Source organism: Balaenoptera acutorostrata, chromosome 10 (genome assembly GCF_949987535.1).
Source record: "Balaenoptera acutorostrata chromosome 10, mBalAcu1.1, whole genome shotgun sequence".
NCBI lineage: Eukaryota > Metazoa > Chordata > Mammalia > Artiodactyla > Balaenopteridae > Balaenoptera > Balaenoptera acutorostrata.
The window spans coordinates 50,399,815-50,418,757 of NC_080073.1; the positions used below are offsets into that span (position 1 = coordinate 50,399,815).

At 41.5% G+C, this 18,943-nt stretch overlaps 1 protein-coding gene across 22 annotated transcripts in view; it reads right to left on the reverse strand.

Annotated features, from left to right (window-relative positions):
• Positions 1 to 3,432: 3,432 nt before the first annotated feature.
• ARPP21 (cAMP regulated phosphoprotein 21) overlaps positions 3,433 to 18,943 on the reverse strand; it is a 159,778-nt gene continuing 144,267 nt past the window's right edge. For all 22 annotated transcript variants that reach the window (XM_028168844.2, XM_007191496.3, XM_057555212.1 and 19 more), the window contains 2 exons: positions 5,388 to 5,536; positions 3,433 to 4,245 (listed from right to left, as the gene is read on the reverse strand). In XM_028168844.2, coding sequence (XP_028024645.2) covers positions 3,988 to 4,245; positions 5,388 to 5,536 — 407 coding nt within the window. In that variant the 3' untranslated portion in view covers positions 3,433 to 3,987. The remainder of the gene's footprint in view (positions 4,246 to 5,387; positions 5,537 to 18,943) is intronic.

An 18,943-nucleotide genomic window follows, 5' to 3' on the forward strand; every position in this document is an offset into this window, starting at 1 on the left:
ATTTACGTCTCCTCCTATTTGCTCAGTATCTGACCTCTTCCTTCTCCTTCTATGACAATACTGAGAGTAATATGGAATAAGGCAGTAAAACAAATCAAATAACGAACCCTAATTTCAAAGCATTCCCTGAGCTGCTGCAGTCAGGGAGCTGGTTATTATTGTCTGAGAGGAAGCAACCTCATGCCCAGTAGAAGACTCGGTTCTCTGTTAGGACATCGATCAGAAAATGATTTTCCTCTTCAGAAGACTAGTATCAGATGCCTCTCACCCCCACTGTGTACACAATGCCGAGAGGAGCAGAGAGCCCAGCTCCAAGAGTGAAAAGCTCTTGCCACACATAATAGTGGCAGATCTTTTGGAGGGAGAAGACTGGAGGTTACAAAACTTCACAGAGGGCAAGTGATAAAGATTTGAACTTGAAACAAACACTACAGCTGAGAACTATTGGAAAACAGTGTCAAAGCCTTAAAGAGAACAACTTTCTCGGTAAAGAGGGTTTTGGACAGAATAGTATGGGAAGAAGCAAAGATTTCTGGTCTTGTGTAGAAGAAGTGGCATCCAGCAAAGTACAGAAAACAAAAAATGTTTTGTGAGTCAGAATGGATAAAGGTCTCACCATTTTTTTTTTAAACAAGAGGGACTAGGTAGTTAATATCCGATTTCATTGCATGTTGGGTATTGGTACAGAATATGTCGTGATGGAGACTTGGCAGCCCTCCTGTGCTGTCTCCATGTTCTGTTCAGTCTCATTTGTTTTATCCTGACGGGTTATAGGAGCTGTGCCTTGTGATGCAGCTTAAGACAGGGCACTTACATACAGAAGTTTCTGTCCAAGAGGGAAAAAGAAAATACATGCCGCTAAAGCTTTGCTGCACATAAAATAGAATCGCTAAGAGTTAGGAGCTAGAACTGCTTTGTCCTTCCATCCTTTCTTGTGAAGCTGCTCTGGCTCAGAGGTACCCCACTTACTTTGTTATGATGATTTACGACTTTATCTAAATCCTCCAACTATACTTATAATTAATGACATAAATCCATTTCCATAATGTTATATAACACACTGTCTTATCCTACCCCACCTCCTGGGGAACGATATTAAAACAATAAAATAATTATGGCTGAAATTCATCGGTATCTTAGTTAGCACATTTAGTTACAACTATCACAGAATAACCAAATGTATGATAAAACTTACAAGAATAAATCTATGGGCGTGAAATTTATTTGCACTTTTATTTTAAATTGTGCCACATAATTAGGATATAATCAAGTATGCAATAAAAGTTTGCTGAATAAATGAATGCATGTCACTTGTGTTCTCTTTTACATTCACACGGAGGATCATTAGGGATGACTGTGTATATTCGTATATTTGCATATGTACGTATCCATATGTATGTATCCATATAAGTTTATAGACATATATGTAATATGTATTTTCAAAATGTGATTGTAATAAAATTTTAACTAATGTGAAAAAAACGGAATGTTCTCCTGAAGGTAAATTAAATTCTGTAAGTGCTTCACTAATAAAACTGTCTTTCTACACCAGCAGTCCCCGACCTTTTTGGCCCCAGGGACCAGTTTCGTGGAAGACAGTTTTCCCACGGATGTGGGTGTGGGGCTGGGGGGGATGGTCAGGCGGTAGTGAGGGCAATGGGGAGCCTCCTGCTGTGTGGCCCGGGTTCCTAACAGGCTGCGGACCGGTAGGGTTGGGGACCCGTGCTCTACACAACCACCTTGAATATTCTAAATGTAAAAAGACAGTAAGCATAACATGAGATTAGGAATAAGGTAATGCTGGATGCAAATATTTAGTGAAAGTAAGGAAGATGTCTCAGCTGGAAGCAGTAACCGAAGGGATTTATGCAATAAAGTCAAATGTCTAAATATGAACGAGTGTAACATGTTTGGAGAAGAATGGCCAACAAGAAAGAAGGTCGGTCTGTGTGCTTATTAGCATGATGTATGTTTCAAATCCATGGGAAAGAAAGCTCAATAATTCTAAGAATCATTAAAGAAATGCTCAGAGTTTCTCAGAATTGTATGAAAAGAAAATAAACATTCAGACTCATATTTGGATCCTTGAGTTTGGGATCACTGCCAAGATCAGCGGGCTACATGGTGAATATATTTAAAAATGAATCTATATTGGTCAGCCCCCTCCTTCTATTAGGGGAAGATATTAATTAGGCAAACACATAGCTTCTTCTCAGAGCAGCTCTTGTTTTAAAAGCTACTCAGCCTATTGGTTTAATGGCTCAATTTTAAAAAATGCAACATCCTCTTTTTATAGCGTTTTTCATACGGTTTACTTATTATGAAGAAATCAGTAGACTGAGATTTGGGAAAATGGGACAGACTTTTCACAAGGCATAAAACTAATGATAGTATGTGTAAAAAATCCCCTTTAAAGGAAAAATAAAACAATAGTGTAAAATTAAGGAATGGTAATCTGGTAGGTTGAGTTTTTAACTAGCTGCCTAACTCTATCTCCAGCTAAACAACATGAACATGGAAAAATCTAATATAGAGAATGTGATAATATGAAAAACAATGGCAATTATCCAGATATACTTTCCAAATCCTTCTCATTGGTAATAATGGTTTTTAGGTAGAGCGTATAAAATACAAAACTGTTAGTCACTGTACTGCCATAGCAAAGTGAAAGCTGTGGGGTTTTGGTCCCTCATTAAATATCTCCTGGAAGGGCCAAAGATGGTATACAGGGTTCTGATATTATTTTTCAAAGGTTGTCATAAATCAGTCTTACCTGCAGAATCTATAGGGGGTTAAACATTTTGGGATTAGACAGGAACAGCCTTCTTCTAATTTTCTTTCTTTTTTGTGTGTGAATGTTCTGAGTATTTGTAAACAAATTGTATTATTTTGCCTTGTTTTAAATTAGGACAAACAGCACCTTTGAGATACTGACCTACTGTCAATATTAGTGGTACGTACATTGTGTGACCCAGTATAATGGGTGAAATTAGACTGCTCCTCTTTTAATCTCCCTCTAAGCAAAGATATCTTGTTTTCCAGGTAGATGATGGAGTTTGAATGGAGGTGGATCAGGGTTTGGTATAGAGTTTGGTGTAGAGCTGTTGTTACCAAGGATACTCAGGTTTTCCTAGTTGCTGAAGTATAGCTACATGCATTCAATGGGCCTAAAACTAAAAGCAAGGTACACATTTCAAAAATGTGAAGTCAATGAACAGATGAGATGGATGTCGCCTGATTTTCAGGACCCCTGTAGTATTCATGACAAGAAACTACAGTTGGCTCAGTGTTTGCCTACCAAGGTGATGCCAGTTCATCTACAAACACCTGGAACATCTTTTCTGTGCATTGTTCATGAAATAGTGCTCAAAAGGGGTAACAGTGACACGTAAGCCAACATATATTGGAACAGAGAGTGAAGCAAACTGGTGGTAAAAACATGACCTTCCTCCATAAGGTCAAATAGTTTTATTTTGATTAAACACTACAATACAGTATATATCCATTAAAAAAAGAAAACTCTATAGTGTATATAAATTATTCCTTCCATTCATCAGTTCTTTTCCATTACAGCTTTGGTACAATGTGATTTCAGTATATAATTTTTAAATACTTTTAGCATCACAAAGTAAGTCAACACAAAGTACAAAACTAATAATCCAAATTAGGGATATTATCATCTACACAGTGGTATTCAGTGGTAGGAGAAAATCTTACCTTGATGAATTCATGTCACTAGCTAAGCTAGAAAGGCATACCTAGCAGACATGACGGAAATATGCACCATTAACCAGCTAATGTGTGGATTAGTCTCTGTTTTTTTTGTTTGTTTTTTTGTTTTGTTTTGTTTTGTTTTTTACAGAATACCAGCAGCAGTCATTTGGGTGTTGAGTGAATACTTAAGTCCTCAGTGAGTTTTCGCACCTTGCTCCTCCTCCCTTAAAGGCCATGAGTAGCATCTGAAGACATGCACCATGGCCAGAGTGCTCAGAACTTGACCTGCCACCCAGCATTGCTCATACTGGCACAGTTGGTCCTGCAGCTGGCTGACATCACGGGGACAGTGCTGGAGGGACAGTGAGGGCCCATCAGCCTAAGGTTGTTCTGAGGGGTCGGCGGTGTGATGTTACAGTACACAGGAATTCCAGTGGCTGGGAGGGACCCTTGGCCTGCCTGGTTAGGTAGCATGATTGGCTGTTGGTATGACTGCTGGGGCAGTCCTTGAGAACCCTGGGTCATTGGCACCTGTAGGAAGACACAAGACAGAAGCCTGTATGAAGAGGTTATTTTGGGGTGTCCCATGAGTTACAGTGGTGTCATCAAAAACAGTCATGCTTTTAGGTTCGAATCCCAGCTCTCCCTTTTATCAGCTGTTTCACATTGGGCAAGTCACTTAACCTCTCTGATTCTCTGAGTCCATCTGCATAATGTAACCTCCTTCAAAGTGCCCCTGAAAGGACTGCAGGGGTGTACAGCTCTTGGGACACATCTGGCTAGAAGTACATGCTCAGAAGATGTTAGTTCTGAGCCTCCTTCCTTCCTCTCTCCTGGCCCTCCAGTGACTGCCATCTGGACCTCCCACTCCGGATTTCTCTCAGTTTTGAAAAGCCATGCTCCCATTCCAGTTTTATGCAAAGTGGCCTGGAGCCATCGATAGTAAAAGGGGATTCTGTCCCAGGAACCAGCGCACTCTCAACCTGCAGCTTTAGAGAACATCTCCTATCCAGTTGGAGGTAGAAACTAATGCAGTGTGAACAAGGATTGTCAGGGCAGGAGGACCGAGGATAAGTTCTCCAGGGCCAGAAGTACCTGATGCAGCTAAATTTAATGACTAAAGTGTTTCACCAACCCTTCACTACCCCCTGCCCCCTGCCAGGGTATTTCAGGATATACATTACAGAAGGGGGCATGACACTTTTTAAATACCCAGTGTGGGTTTAGTCTGGAAAATGCAGCTGTCAGGTCCAATAAATGCCCTTTAAATGAATCTGAGATGCCATTTTAAAATCCCTTATAAGATAAATTTGTGGTGAAATGAAGTTTCTTTGGGTGTGACCAAAAACAAATGAAAATTTGCTGTGAGGACTTTCTCCCAGTAACTACAATTTCAACAGAATGCCCGAAGGTCTTCATGAATACAACTTTAGACTAAAGAATTTTCTTCCATGAATAGAAAGTTTATATGGAATCACACTTAGCAGGGCATTCAAAAGCCACAGTAGTTTTCTGCTTGTCTATTATAATCTTGACTCGAAATCAACCGTCAACACTGGCTGGGCCTAACACCTACCACCCAGCCAACCACCCGATATGGGGACATACCCACAGCTTGTACTTAGGCAAGTTCTGCTTTATAAAACACAGTTTTCCGAGTTACTGATATGCACCTGATAATTAGACATGGTTGGGTAGGAGAGCATCACGCTTTGCACTGGAGTTCCCTGTTGGCTGCCCATCATGCCCTGACTCTGAGGTGGCTGTTGCACCCCCATGAGGCCTTGGAACCCCTGTTGACCAGACAAGACCGGCTGGTAACCTGTGAAGAAAAAACAGCTTTTGAACTGGTTGTACCAAGAAGAACAATGATGATCTTGTACGGGATGAGAGCACTTCTTCACCAGGCAACCTGCAGACCTTTCAATCTCTGTATCAGGAGTGTGTAATTCCTAACAATACATGTCTTGCTTCTTAGGGTGGACAAGGGTATGACTCCAAAACATTCACTGATACTTCCATCCTTAAGAGTGGTCCAATGAGCAGGTTGTGACAGTGGTAAATTCTTCATGATGCAAAGACGGGAACCTGTATTGACATTGGTTGACTGCTGTAAATTAAACCTTTCAGGTTTATCTTTTGCTTTGGTTTCAGTGATATTTGGAGAAGTCACACATTATCAAGTTTTTTCCTAGTTAATTTGATTCATTCTCTTACCCTCTCACTTTTCTGCATTACCTCACTTCACACAGAGATCATCAAACAGCCCGTTAACTTAGGATGCATTCTGTTTTCCATACCCTAGTGAACAAAATGACTCCCTACTCTACATAATTCAACGTTCATTGACTTAGACAAAAGGCAACAACAGCAGGTGTGTCATGCTTTTATTCTGTTCCACCACTAGCTCCCAAGAAAACGTTCTGGCAAAACACTCCCATAAGGGATCATGTACATATCATAGATAATACAGAATACAACACGTAAAGAATGTATGTGTTTATGACCTTCTGGATGGGTCAGTTGGTAGGTTTTCTTTTCCTTCTTTTTTAAGTGGACCAGGATTTATTCTAATTATCTTAACCCCTACTACAAGATGTGGTTTAAAATGCATTCTTAAAAGAAGGCTGTGAACTGTTCTTACAAATATTGGGAAGAACGTTGTGATGTAGGTGAAAATGACATGGTGATCGAGAAATAAAACAGATTTACTTCATGCTGTAAAATAAGGTCCTTCCAGAGCTCATACTATTAACTGTACTGAGTGTCTGGAAATGAGTGGAACTGCTGATTCCCTGCGAGAAAGTTTTTACAATCCTAGATTTTCTTAATGCAAACACTAAGTTTTACAACCAGATTAAAAAAATTGAAACAAAGGGTAAAAGATTCCTAATCAATCCACATTGTTTATACATAGACCTTGTTTTGAGTGCATGTGAGAGTTTTAACTGAGGAAGGGTAAAATTACATAAAGACTATAATGTGATTTTAAACACACAATACTTCGCTGTCCTTTGCTCTGCAAAAATGTGTTTTCACTCATCTTAGAAATACTGTGGAAACGTGTCTTGCAGATAGTCACTGAGTTAGAGATAAACTCTATTCATCTAAGGAGATGGAAATAAGGTGTGGTCAGTTTGGAACACCTGAGAGAGCAAACTTGGGGATGCGCCGAGTTGGGAGGCCTGGACTGGGCCCGCATTGATTGGTAAGTGGAGCAGGTGTGTAACCTGGAAAGTCATCCTTTGACCTCCTTTATGTGTCCCACTTTTTTCATGTTCACGTTACTCTCCCTACTCCACTGTCATAGTGGTTTTCCTTACTAGGTTATTTTACATTCTTGCAAAGACACCGCATATTAAGAATGTAATTAAGGGTCCTGACCACCTTTCCTCCAGTTACGTTGTGTCGGTGGTAACACAGTCAAAGCCTCCCTTACATATGCTTTGCGGGTCTAACTGATACCAGTAACCTCAGCTGAGAGGGTTTATACAATATGGCAAAGTGTTTGCAGTTTATACAGTATGGAAAAGTCATCAGACTGGGGAACAAGAAATGTGACTTAAGGCCATGTCATGGCCCTTACTACCTCCCAGAATGCCTCATATGCAGGGAGAAATTTAACATTAATTGTAAAAAACTGTTTTCTACGATTTCCCATTGTCTAGATCTACCACTCTTATTCATATACCTGTTGGCCCTAAAAAAATTCTGTTGCTGTTTTACTATTATTATGACATTACTCCTAGCCACATCAAATTCACTGTCACATGAATTGTTGTATATGTTAAAAAAATAACCTGGCATGATTATAGAAAATTCATGACCACAGCCTTCCTTACCATTTCCTAGTTCTATAACCAAGAGCAGGCAATGTGAGCACACTTGCAAGTCCGTGTAATGGTGCCTTATCTCTGGCTGAAGATTCAAAGTACAGGTTGAAATGAGAGAAATGTCTTCTAAAAATCTGACTTATATTTGGTCTTCTGGTGAAAGCCCCGTTGGCCTCAATGGTCCTGTTGCAGAATACACACGGCTATTATGTAAACAAAAAGAGGAGAGGAAAGGAGGGGAGAAGGGAGGGCAGGAGAGGTCCTGTGGCCTTGCGTCTAAAGATGATGTATTTGCTCATTGAATCGTTCCATCCTTTCACTGAGTCATCTTCAAAATGACTCTGTTTCACAGAGTCTGTTCAAAAATAAATTGAGGTGGCCTATGAAAGATTCATTTATTACATCAGCTCTATAAACCAAAATTGGGGTGAAAGGAAAAATAAGTCTGATGATAACAGAGCTGTTAAGACATACGGAAAACAGAATGTCTTGGTAGAAAGGGGAAGCAACTGTCAAATAATATTCAAGGAGAGAAAAAGAGTGAGGAGGTTGGGTGGCCTCGTCCCAGTAAAGGTGCACGGCCCGGGAGGGTGTGATTCATCTTTGCTGAGCACACAGATGCAGGGACACTGCGATGTCACCCTCCCCAAGCCCCCTCTGCCTGATGATTTGTGAACTTTAATATTCAGTCATGCATAGCAATGGGCTACCAGCTGTGCACTGGGATTCCCACAGTAAACACACTTAAGGCAAATAAAGATTTATGTGGGGAGCGAATCATGCCGTACAATTTCCAAATGAAAACTTAAGTGTAAGGAAAGCCCAATTTATATTCATGAACCCCATTCATTTCTCAATTCGCTCTCCAGGCAAGAAATTTACACCTGGAATGGTTTAATTGGAGGGCCCCATTTCTTTACCTGATGCTACAGAAGGTAGGCAGCAGAATGGTCCTTGAGACAGGAGGCTATTTGGAATGTGAATCTGAGCTCCGGTCCGGGAATAGATAAATAGAAATGTGATAGCAGTGACCTAAGCACGAACTAACAGGGTCTACCGGGGACACAGTTCGCCTGAAGGCGGAGGTGGCAGCGCTGGCTGGTGGCAACCTGCTTATCTTGTCTATTCAAATGAGAAATGTGTTCCAGTTTGTCAATTCTTAGCTGTGAAATGATCAGTTTTTCATATTTATTGAGGATTAGTAGATAGAATGCATCTGACAAAACAGAAATAGCAAAAGTAACTGCCCTGTAGGCTTGCTATGGTGATCACAAAGACATTAGCTATTTTTATTATTCCTTTTTCAGTTGAGATTAATTCAGTTTTCAAGTCACATGCATCATTTATTTTCTGAAGGTAAAAAGGTTAGGAAAGGACAAATGCCTCCTAGCAAATAAATGAGTACCCTCTACTAAGATGGAGGAGTTATAACACTTAAAATGTCTGGAGCTTACAAATCTGAAAATTTAATATTGTTTTGACTAAAATACAGCAGTTATTGAATACTATTTGTAGTCAGAGGATAATTTATTAATATTCTGTCAAGGAAACATTTCGCTGGATGTAGCATATTTATGAAAAATCAGAATGTTAATTGGGATTACAATTTAGGAATTATAAATTGCATGATTGTGACTGACATTATTTTAACTCTTATTTGAATACACTGTTACAGAGCCAACATTTTGGAAATGAATGAGTGACAAAGTCGTAACCTGTATTTTCAGGGTTTTGATTCCCTGGCTGTTGTTGGTTATAAAGGTTGACGATGAGGAAGGGTGTAGTTAAGAGGGCAAATATCTACAGAGCAAAGTAATTGAGAAGCTAGACAGTTCTCATCACCTCCCCAAACCCACCCAAGCAGTGTAATTTTCCTGTTGGGTTTAAGTATTCTTAATATGGTAGAATGCCTTTTCAAATGATTAAAGTTAATAATCTGCTTAATAGAAAATATGACTTATCTTGGATGAACCAACATACACACATTTCTCCAGGTTTCTAAGGAACCAGCTAGCTGATTCTGAATTCAAATTCTGTTCTTTGTACATGGTATTGAGATGGAATTACAGTAGTTCAGTTGTGGCACGGCTGGCGAAGACTATGAAAAAGAAAAAAAATGCTTATCCAGGGCTGGCTTGTCCCTTTGCCGAATTTTTATAGTTCATGCATTGCACACACCACTGCCTAATATCTGCCCGGTTCGGTTTCTTGGTTTCCTATCAATTCCTCTACACTTTCATCTTCTTTAAAGATTTTCCATTTTAAAGGAGCTAACAAGCTATATTTGTTGATCACTTACTCCGATCCAAGCAGTAAATTGAGCACTTTTACTTTATTGTCACAAGAATCCTGGGAGGCAGTGTTATTAAACTCCTTTTACAAGAGAGACAACTGTGATTTCGATGTAGACATTGTCAGGGTCAGACAGCTAGTAGGAGGGAAAGCTAGAATTTAAGTTGTGGTTTTCTCACTTGTGCATCCCTGCTTTTACTCCCTAAATTGTAGAACTATTTATTATACATTCTTCCAACTTTCATACCTTAACATAAATCCCCTTAGCATGGCAGGTACTCAATGGCTATTCATTGCATTAATTGTTTTCTCAGTAGTTAAAACAATTAAGTAAAGAGGACAAGAGTTATGATCCATAGTCTGTTGAACAAGATCTTGCTGATAGCAAAGGAAAAAAATCAAAGGTAAAGCATAATTGTCCGACAGAATCAAATCAGACCACGTAATAATGTTTTAAAGGTTTGTTACTCAGATACTGGGACACTAGACAGGCAGTCAGGTTGGAGTAGGGTTAAATGGATTCTAGTCCCTTCATTTACTTAATTAGTTTCTAATCAGTGGAAACTACAGTTTTCAATTACTAAGACCATTTCAAATAATGCCTCTCCTCACAATCTTTGAAGACTCTGTATATTTATTTACTCTGGATTGTTTTCTCAAAATATAAGGTAAAAATAACTTATTTGCACATTAAGTGTAACATCAGTTCTGTTATTTGACTGCACCAGGCAACTTGCTGCCCCTAGGAAAGTCACTTGACCTTTGGAAACAAAAATAGTATCTGTAGTATTTGAAAGATAAAAGTGGGTAAGAGAAAGAAGATACACAGAAACTCTGCGAAACAGCCTAGGATGTCAGAGAAATCAAAATCCCCCAGGCCACTTAGAGGTGGCTGTACTTTCGGAGTTTACAGACTGCTCTCATCAGTGTTCTAATTCTATGAACACTATGGATTTGTTCCCCAGTTTTACTTCGTTATGAAGGCATTGTCTTTAAGACGGGTCCTTTCTGTCTTCACCTACCTACAGCACCTTGGTGCTCAAGGTAGGTTTGAGTAGGGAGAACAGATGTATCCTATGGTATCACGATATCGCTATGGTTTCCTGAAAGAGGAACCACCACCTTATGCTTCAGAAAGTGGATTTGGGGTACTGATAGCCCCTCGCCCACCTCAGGTAGAGTGGAAGATGCCCTCGACAGTTCCACTGACGTTGAGGCCTCCCAGAACCAGGGGGTCCTCTGGGACTAAGGAGGCATCTGATTTCACTGGCCTTTACAGACACTGTCCCACTCTTACTCCTAGGTGCTGACTCCCTGGTGTGACAGTGTAGGTGAAGTGGGGTCAGCTTTGAAAAGCAAGGTGTGTATCTTTTGAAGCATTTTGCCTCTATGTCAACCTCCCAAATTATGTGACCTGAAACCCCACACAGGACTTTTAAAACAAGAAAGCCATACAGACTGCATCGGAAGACACTTTTTTTCAAACGTGTCCAAAAATTAAGATATAGGATAAAAGTATCTAGCCTGGACATCATAATAAGATAATGTTTTCTTCTTATATATGAAGTAAAATAGCATAAAAAAGTCAAAAAGAGGAGTATAAAAAACTGCTTTTTTTGGGGGGGCTCTTGAAGCCCATTATGACTTCTTTCATCTTTGTGTGTCTGCCTTCATCTTATTTACTGGCAGTCTCTGCATCCATCCTCTTTCTCACCATTTATTATTCAGTGGTTTCATTCCTTAAAAACAAGATGCAGAATGAGCCATGGGGAGGCTGCATGGGAATAGAGGGAAGCCCAGTCCGTCCTAACGAACTTGAGGAACGCTGTCACAAGCTGTAAGTGGAACTACGCTTCCTGAAGCAGTAGTTTTTCTTCCTACTTGCTCTTTTGCTCATTAGCTTTCCTACTGCACAGAGTGTAATTCTTAAAAGCCTCCTTACTGTCCCCCTTGAACGTCCACGCATGGGTCATTTTCTAATGGCCGTACACATCAGATGAACCATCCTATTACTACAAGCTCGGGGCCTCTTCACTGTAATTAGACCATCCAGATCCATGTTATCGCAACTACAAAGTTGGTTTTCTTTCTCTCTTTCTTTTTTTTTTAAATCAGGGCAAACATGAGAGACATTGTTAAGTGACTACAGGAATGGCTCATGCATGGAATTTCAATGAATGCCTCTGAGGGAAGCCGGCATTGAATTCCATTTTAAACGGACGAGGCTGTCATATTATTGAAGTAATTCTCTGAACTTTCCTGGCCCTGAGTGCTGTGCTGACAGCCAGAGAGCTTCCACAGCCCAGAGGGAGAAAACCTGCATGAGCCTCACAAACGTTTTACTTTCTTAATGAGGCCATGTGGCTTAGAAGATAATGCAGCATTCTTGGCGTTTCTGCACATCTACCAGTGTTAATTACGGATGCGCTCACACCAGGCTGGGTGACAGTGAATTGTTGCTGAGGCAACTTGGAGGAGTTCTTTCCCCAGACTAAGCTCGGGGCAAAGTCAAGACAAAGATGGGTCTAATCATGCCCCACAGTAGCATTCCCTCTGGTGGATATTTTCACTGATGAACTGTTTTTGATCAGCTGGCTAGAACAGGACAGTCGTGAGGTCAAAAGTCATGGGGTCATACCATCGTGATCATATTACTGTCACTGTCACATAGCTACAGGCTGTAACCTAGCCCTGGCCAACTATTTTTTTTTTTAAAGATTTTTTTGATGTGAACCATTTTTAAAGTCTTTATTGAATTTGTTACAATATTGCTTCTGTTTTATGTTTTGGTTTGTTGGCCGGGAGGCACGTGGGATCTTAGCTCCCCAACCAGGGATCGAACCTGTACCCCCTGCATTGGAAGGCGAAGTCCCAACCACTGGACCATCAGGGAACTCCCTGGCCAAACTATTTTGAAAATAAGTTCTATGGTCATAGATTCAATCTGTAGAAACCCACATCAAAACAAAAAAACATAAAAAAACCAAAAACCACTTACATTAGAGTCAATCAAAAGTGCTCTGTTTATATAGGAAAGTGTTATACGTTATTTTTCCCAATAGCCAAAGATAACTATCTTCTTTTCTTCAATTCCAGACTGGCAGGGTTCTTAACTAAACTTTATTCTAGTGGTAGATTTAACAATAACATTGTTCCAGTGGTAGAGTCTGCTGGGAGGCAAGAGCAATAATCCTGGGCAGAGACAGTAAAGACAGGCACTAAGGCAGAGATGGTAGGATGACAGAGAAGGGACACACTGGGGAAATACTTAGGATGTGAACTGCCAGACACTGGCATCTAGGAGTTTTAGTGGCATCACATGTTGGATGAGTTTGTACCATAGTCATGAATGTCAGTTGTCCACGTGTCCACTAGAACACGAACTCTCTGATAAACAAAAGCCCTGATTTGTAGTGCTTGCTGATTTCCCTGGTGTAACTATTCCCACTGTGGCCAATTTCAAGCTATAAAGGGCTTAACAATCAGCTGGCAAAATTCCTGATGTTTTGAATGTTGCTCGTGTGGGCCAGAACAGGAGAGCTCTGGTACACCATTGACCTGAATTCAATGTCAAGCAATCGAATTTTCAGGTCATTAAAATTTTGTTCCTTTTATCCTTCCTTCTTCAAACCTGTTGACTATTTGTTCTTTGACATTTCTTGTAAGAATGACTGTAAAAGCCATTCATAGGATTTTATGAACATGGAGAAGACAGGCACAGACACTGGACTGTACATTGGATGTACACTGGACTGTACACTGGATTACACTGGATGTACAGGGGACTGTACACTGGATTACACTGGACTGTATGTACACTGGACTGTACACTGGATACACTGGATGTACATGACTGTACACTGGACTGTACACTGGATTACACTGGCTTACACTGGATGTACACTGGACTACACTGGACTGTACACGGGATGTACACTGGATTACACTGGACTGTACACGGGATGTACACTGGATGTACACTGGACTGTACACGGGATGTACACTGGATGTACACTGGAATACACTGGACTGTACACTGGACTGTACACTGGGCTGTACACTGGATTACACTGGACTGTACACTGGATGTACACTGGAATACATTGGACTGTACACTAATTACACTGGATGTACACTGGACTGTGCACTGGATTACACACTGGACTGTACACCGGATTCTACTGGATGTACACTGGACTGTACAGGGCTGTACACTGGACTGTACACTGGACTGTACACTGGATTACACTGGATTACACACTGGACTGTACACTGGATGTACACTGGATTACACACTGGACTGTACACTGGACTGTACACTGGATTACACTGGACTGTACACTGGATGTACACTGGATTACACTGGACTGTACACTGGATTACACTGGACTGTACACTAATTACACTGGATTACACTGGATGTACACTGGATTACACACTGGACTGTACACTGGATGTACACTGGATTACACACTGGACTGTACACTGGATTACACTGGACTGTACACTGGATGTACACTGGAATACACTGGACTGTACACTAATTACACTGGATGTACACTGGACTGTGCACTGGATTACACACTGGACTGTACACCGGATTATACTGGATGTACACTGGACTGTACAGGGCTGTACACTGGACTGTACACTGGATTACACTGGACTGTACACTGGACTGTACACTGGATTACACACGACTGTACACTGGACTGTACACTGGATTACACTGGACTGTACACTGGAATACACTGGACTGTACACTAATTACACTGGATGTACACTGGACTGTGTACACTGGACTGTGTACACTGAACTGTACACTGGATTACACTGCACTGTACACTGGATGTACACTGGATTACACTGGACTGTACACTGGATTACACTGGATGTACACTGGACTGTGCACTGGATTACACACTGGACTGTACACCAGATTATACTGGATGTACACTGGACTGTACAGGGCTGTACACTGGACTGTACACTGGATTACACTGGACTGTACACTGGATTACACTGGACTGTATACTGGATGTACACTGGATTACACTGGACTGTACACTGGATTACACTGGACTGTACACTAATTACACTGGATGTACACTGGACTGTGCACTGGACTGTACACTGGACTGTACACTGGATTATACTGGATGTACACTGGACTGTACAGGGCTGTACATTGGACTGTACACTGGATTACACTGGACTGTACACTGGACTGTACACTGGATTACACACTGGACTGTACACTGGACTGTAGACTGGATTACACACTGGACTGTACACTGGATTACACTGGACTGTACACTAATTACACTGGATGTACACTGGATGTACACTGGACTGTACACTGGACTGTACACTGGATTACACACTGGACTGTACACTGGATTACACTGGACTGTACACTGGATGTACACTGGATGTACACTGGACTGTACACTGGACTGTACACTGGATTACACACTGGACTGTACACTGGACTGTACACTGGATTACACTGGATGTACACTGGACTGTACACTGGATTACACTGGACTGTATGTACACTGGACTGTACACTGGAATACACTGGACTGTACACTAATTACACTGGATGTACACTGGACTGTACCCTGGATGTACACTGGACTGTACACTGGATTACACTGGATGTACACTGAACTGTACACTGGATTACACTGGACTGTACACTGGATTACACTGGACTGTACACCAGATTATACTGGATGTACACTGGACTGTACAGGGCTGTACACTGGACTGTACACTGGATGTACACTGGATTACACTGGACTGTACACTGAATTACACTGGACTGTACACTAATTACACTGGATGTACACTGGACTGTGCACTGGATTACACACTGGACTGTACACTGGATTATACTGGATGTACACTGGACTGTACACTACACTGGATGTACACTGGATGTACACTGGACTGTACACTGGACTGTACACTGGATTACACTGGATGTACACTGGACTGTACACTGGATTACACACTGGACTGTACACTGGATTACACTGGACTGTATGTACACTGGACTGTACACTGGAATACACTGGACTGTACACTGGACTGTACACTGGACTGTACACTGGATTACACTGGATTACACACTGGACTGTACACTGGATGTACACTGGATTACACACTGGACTGTACACTGGACTGTACACTGGATTACACTGGACTGTACACTGGATTACACTGGATGTACACTGGATTACACACTGGACTGTACACTGGATGTACACTGGATTACACACTGGACTGTACACTGGACTGTACACTGGATTACACACTGGACTGTACACTGGATGTACACTGGACTGTACACTGGATTACACACTGGACTGTACACTGGATTACACTGGATGTACACTGGACTGTACACTGGATTACACACTGGACTGTACACTGAACTGTACACTGTACACTGAGATGTACACCAGGCTGTACAGTGGATGTACACTGGACTGTGAAGAAACTGAAGCACCAGAATGATGTTTTCTGGTACATTGTGGACACACATCCTTTGAACATACATATGCAAAATGCCAAGCTCTAATTGATTTCAGGATTTAGTTTCTTCTGATTTTTCCTTGAAGTCCAGGTAGACACATCAGTCCGTTTTCAATCTCAAGATGACAAAAAAGTTTAGAAGTCAACTTGCTTACATTTTATTACAACCAAACAGTGATTCTAAATTATATAATGTATAGCTCAAAAACAAAAACAAAAAACCCACAACTGAACTTGGTATAAATGTACGTATTCTACTCATAACTAATGTTTTCCAAGGAGAAAATAAATATGGGGATAAACATTTGTAAAGTTCTCATCATAGGGTTCAGGGAACATAACTCCTGATTCCCTTGTTCGCTGTCTCTTTATCAGTTTTCTGACAGATGGCCCCAAAGTAAAGCTGCTGGGCACCAGATGATGTCACAACTCTAAGCAACAATAAAGAGATACTTTCTGTTCATCTACGTAATCAACCCATGATTATCCTTGTTAACAGCAATAAGAACAATCTTTAATCTCACCATGCGGGGGACTGTTATTTAAAAGTGTTGCTTTTATCTGGGTTGAGACAACAATTAGAAATCTACAGGCTTGTCCATACAAATACAAATGTGCTTATCTTTTTAGCTGGAATCAGAGTATATGGTCCACACTTAAATCCTATTTCACAATAGTTAATTAGAGTAAAAATAAAATTGAAGGACAAATGGTCTTCCACCCAAGGCCTGCAAGAGTAAAACTCACATTTCATCATGGTTAAATGCTTTATAAGCACCCAAATAGAGCATGAGCGTTTTAAGATAGTCACAACCTTTGTTGCCTGCTGACTTCAATGTAATGAGATGATGCAAATACGCTGGGTCTAAGAGAACCAGCCGAGGCCTCAGGTTCTGTCCGTGGAAGGACACCAGGCTGTGCTGAGAGTGTGCTAAACCAGGGCCATCCTTCCCAGCAAGCTGTGTATGCTGCCTTCTTGGAGCTTTGGATTCTCAAGGTTTGCCACTCAGTCCTGCCTCATCATCTTGTCTCCATGTTTGAGTCCCTGCTTCCCTGCCCAGCTGGAACTCTTCTCCCTGGTCAATGGTTCTCAGCATTTTCCTGTCTCTGAATAACTGGGTCACTTGGTTAAAGTGACCAAAAGTTAAAAACACACATATTGCTGGGCTCCAACCCCCAGAGGTTCTGATTCAGTAGGTTTGGGTGGGGCCTGAGAATGCGCCTTCCTGACAAGTGCCCATGGGATGCTGATGCCACTGGTCTGGGGACCACACTTTGGGAATCACTGCTGGACCTTGGTTCTCAATAAATACTGGAATTCCTTGAATTCGTATCGTTTAACCCGCTTACTTTTCCCTTCACAGAGCGGGGGATGGAATCTGGCACATCACATCCCGTGGGGGGCCATCTCTCCTCTTTGATTTCGTTTTCCTTATCTGTAAAATAGGGACCATCCTTTCTCAAGGGGTGTGAGGATGGTCCAAGATGCGCCTCTTGTAAGACAAATCCCAGGGACCGAGCGCCTGGCAATGACCAAGATATGTGACTGCCCTGCCCCTGTTCTTTGCACTTTCCACCTTGTAGGAACTTGAATTAAATTTTATTACTGATTTAGGTCCTGCTTCCCAGGTAGATTATAATCCTCTGGAAGAGGAAGCGTATCTTATACATCTGGGCCTAGCCCTGTAGTCTACATTCAGTGTCTCAAGAACATTTTATCAATGATGTTGTTGATAAAAAACCGTCCTCATTGCATTCACCCTAAACGACTCTTACCATGCCACATTACAGAAAATAAGCCAACAAACAAAAACCTCAAGGAAAAGAATGAAGAAGCAAATGTACTCAGAAGAGAGAGCCCCCAGCCCTGCCCATGCATGAGGCATGGCCAAAGGGAAACAATTTATCACCATCACAGTAGACTAAAGACAAAGACGACCGGTTGCCAAATGTTTTCTCTTAGCCCCTTTGCCTCTGGAAAAAAGAAGTTCCTTCCAGCAGCAAATCAAGAGGGCACAGCACGGTTTTCCACTTCCACCTGATGCTACTGGGATAGGCAATAAAGGAAAGGAGAAGATGCGGGAAGGAGCTGAAAAAGGGAGGGGGAGAGGGAAGGAAAACCCATCAGAGACACTGTTTGGCCTTCTCAAACCTATCTGCTAGCACTTGGTGAGGCATCTAGGAAAATAAACCAGATTTCTGTAGCCTCGTGTCTTTGGGACATAACTGTGAGTTTGCTAACCCGTGGTTATGCTCCCTTGTGACTGTGTCTCGATCTTTGTTTGGCCTAAAAAAAAGGCAAGCAAGAAACCTGGACCTCACCTACTTTCCCTCCTACAGCATACGGCTGGAATTCCTTGCTTTTCTAAATCTCTTCTTGGCCCCCCCTAAGCCTGAAGTCCTTCAACCTGAGTGGGAACAATGGATCGGAGATCTCCTGTCCCAACAAGCTCTGGGTGATGAAGCTGGAGTTTAGAGGGCTAAGAAGGCACAGGATCGCACACAGAATTTCTCATAAACTGGGGGCTAAATCCCATTTTCCTGTTAGTCCCTTTGCTAGC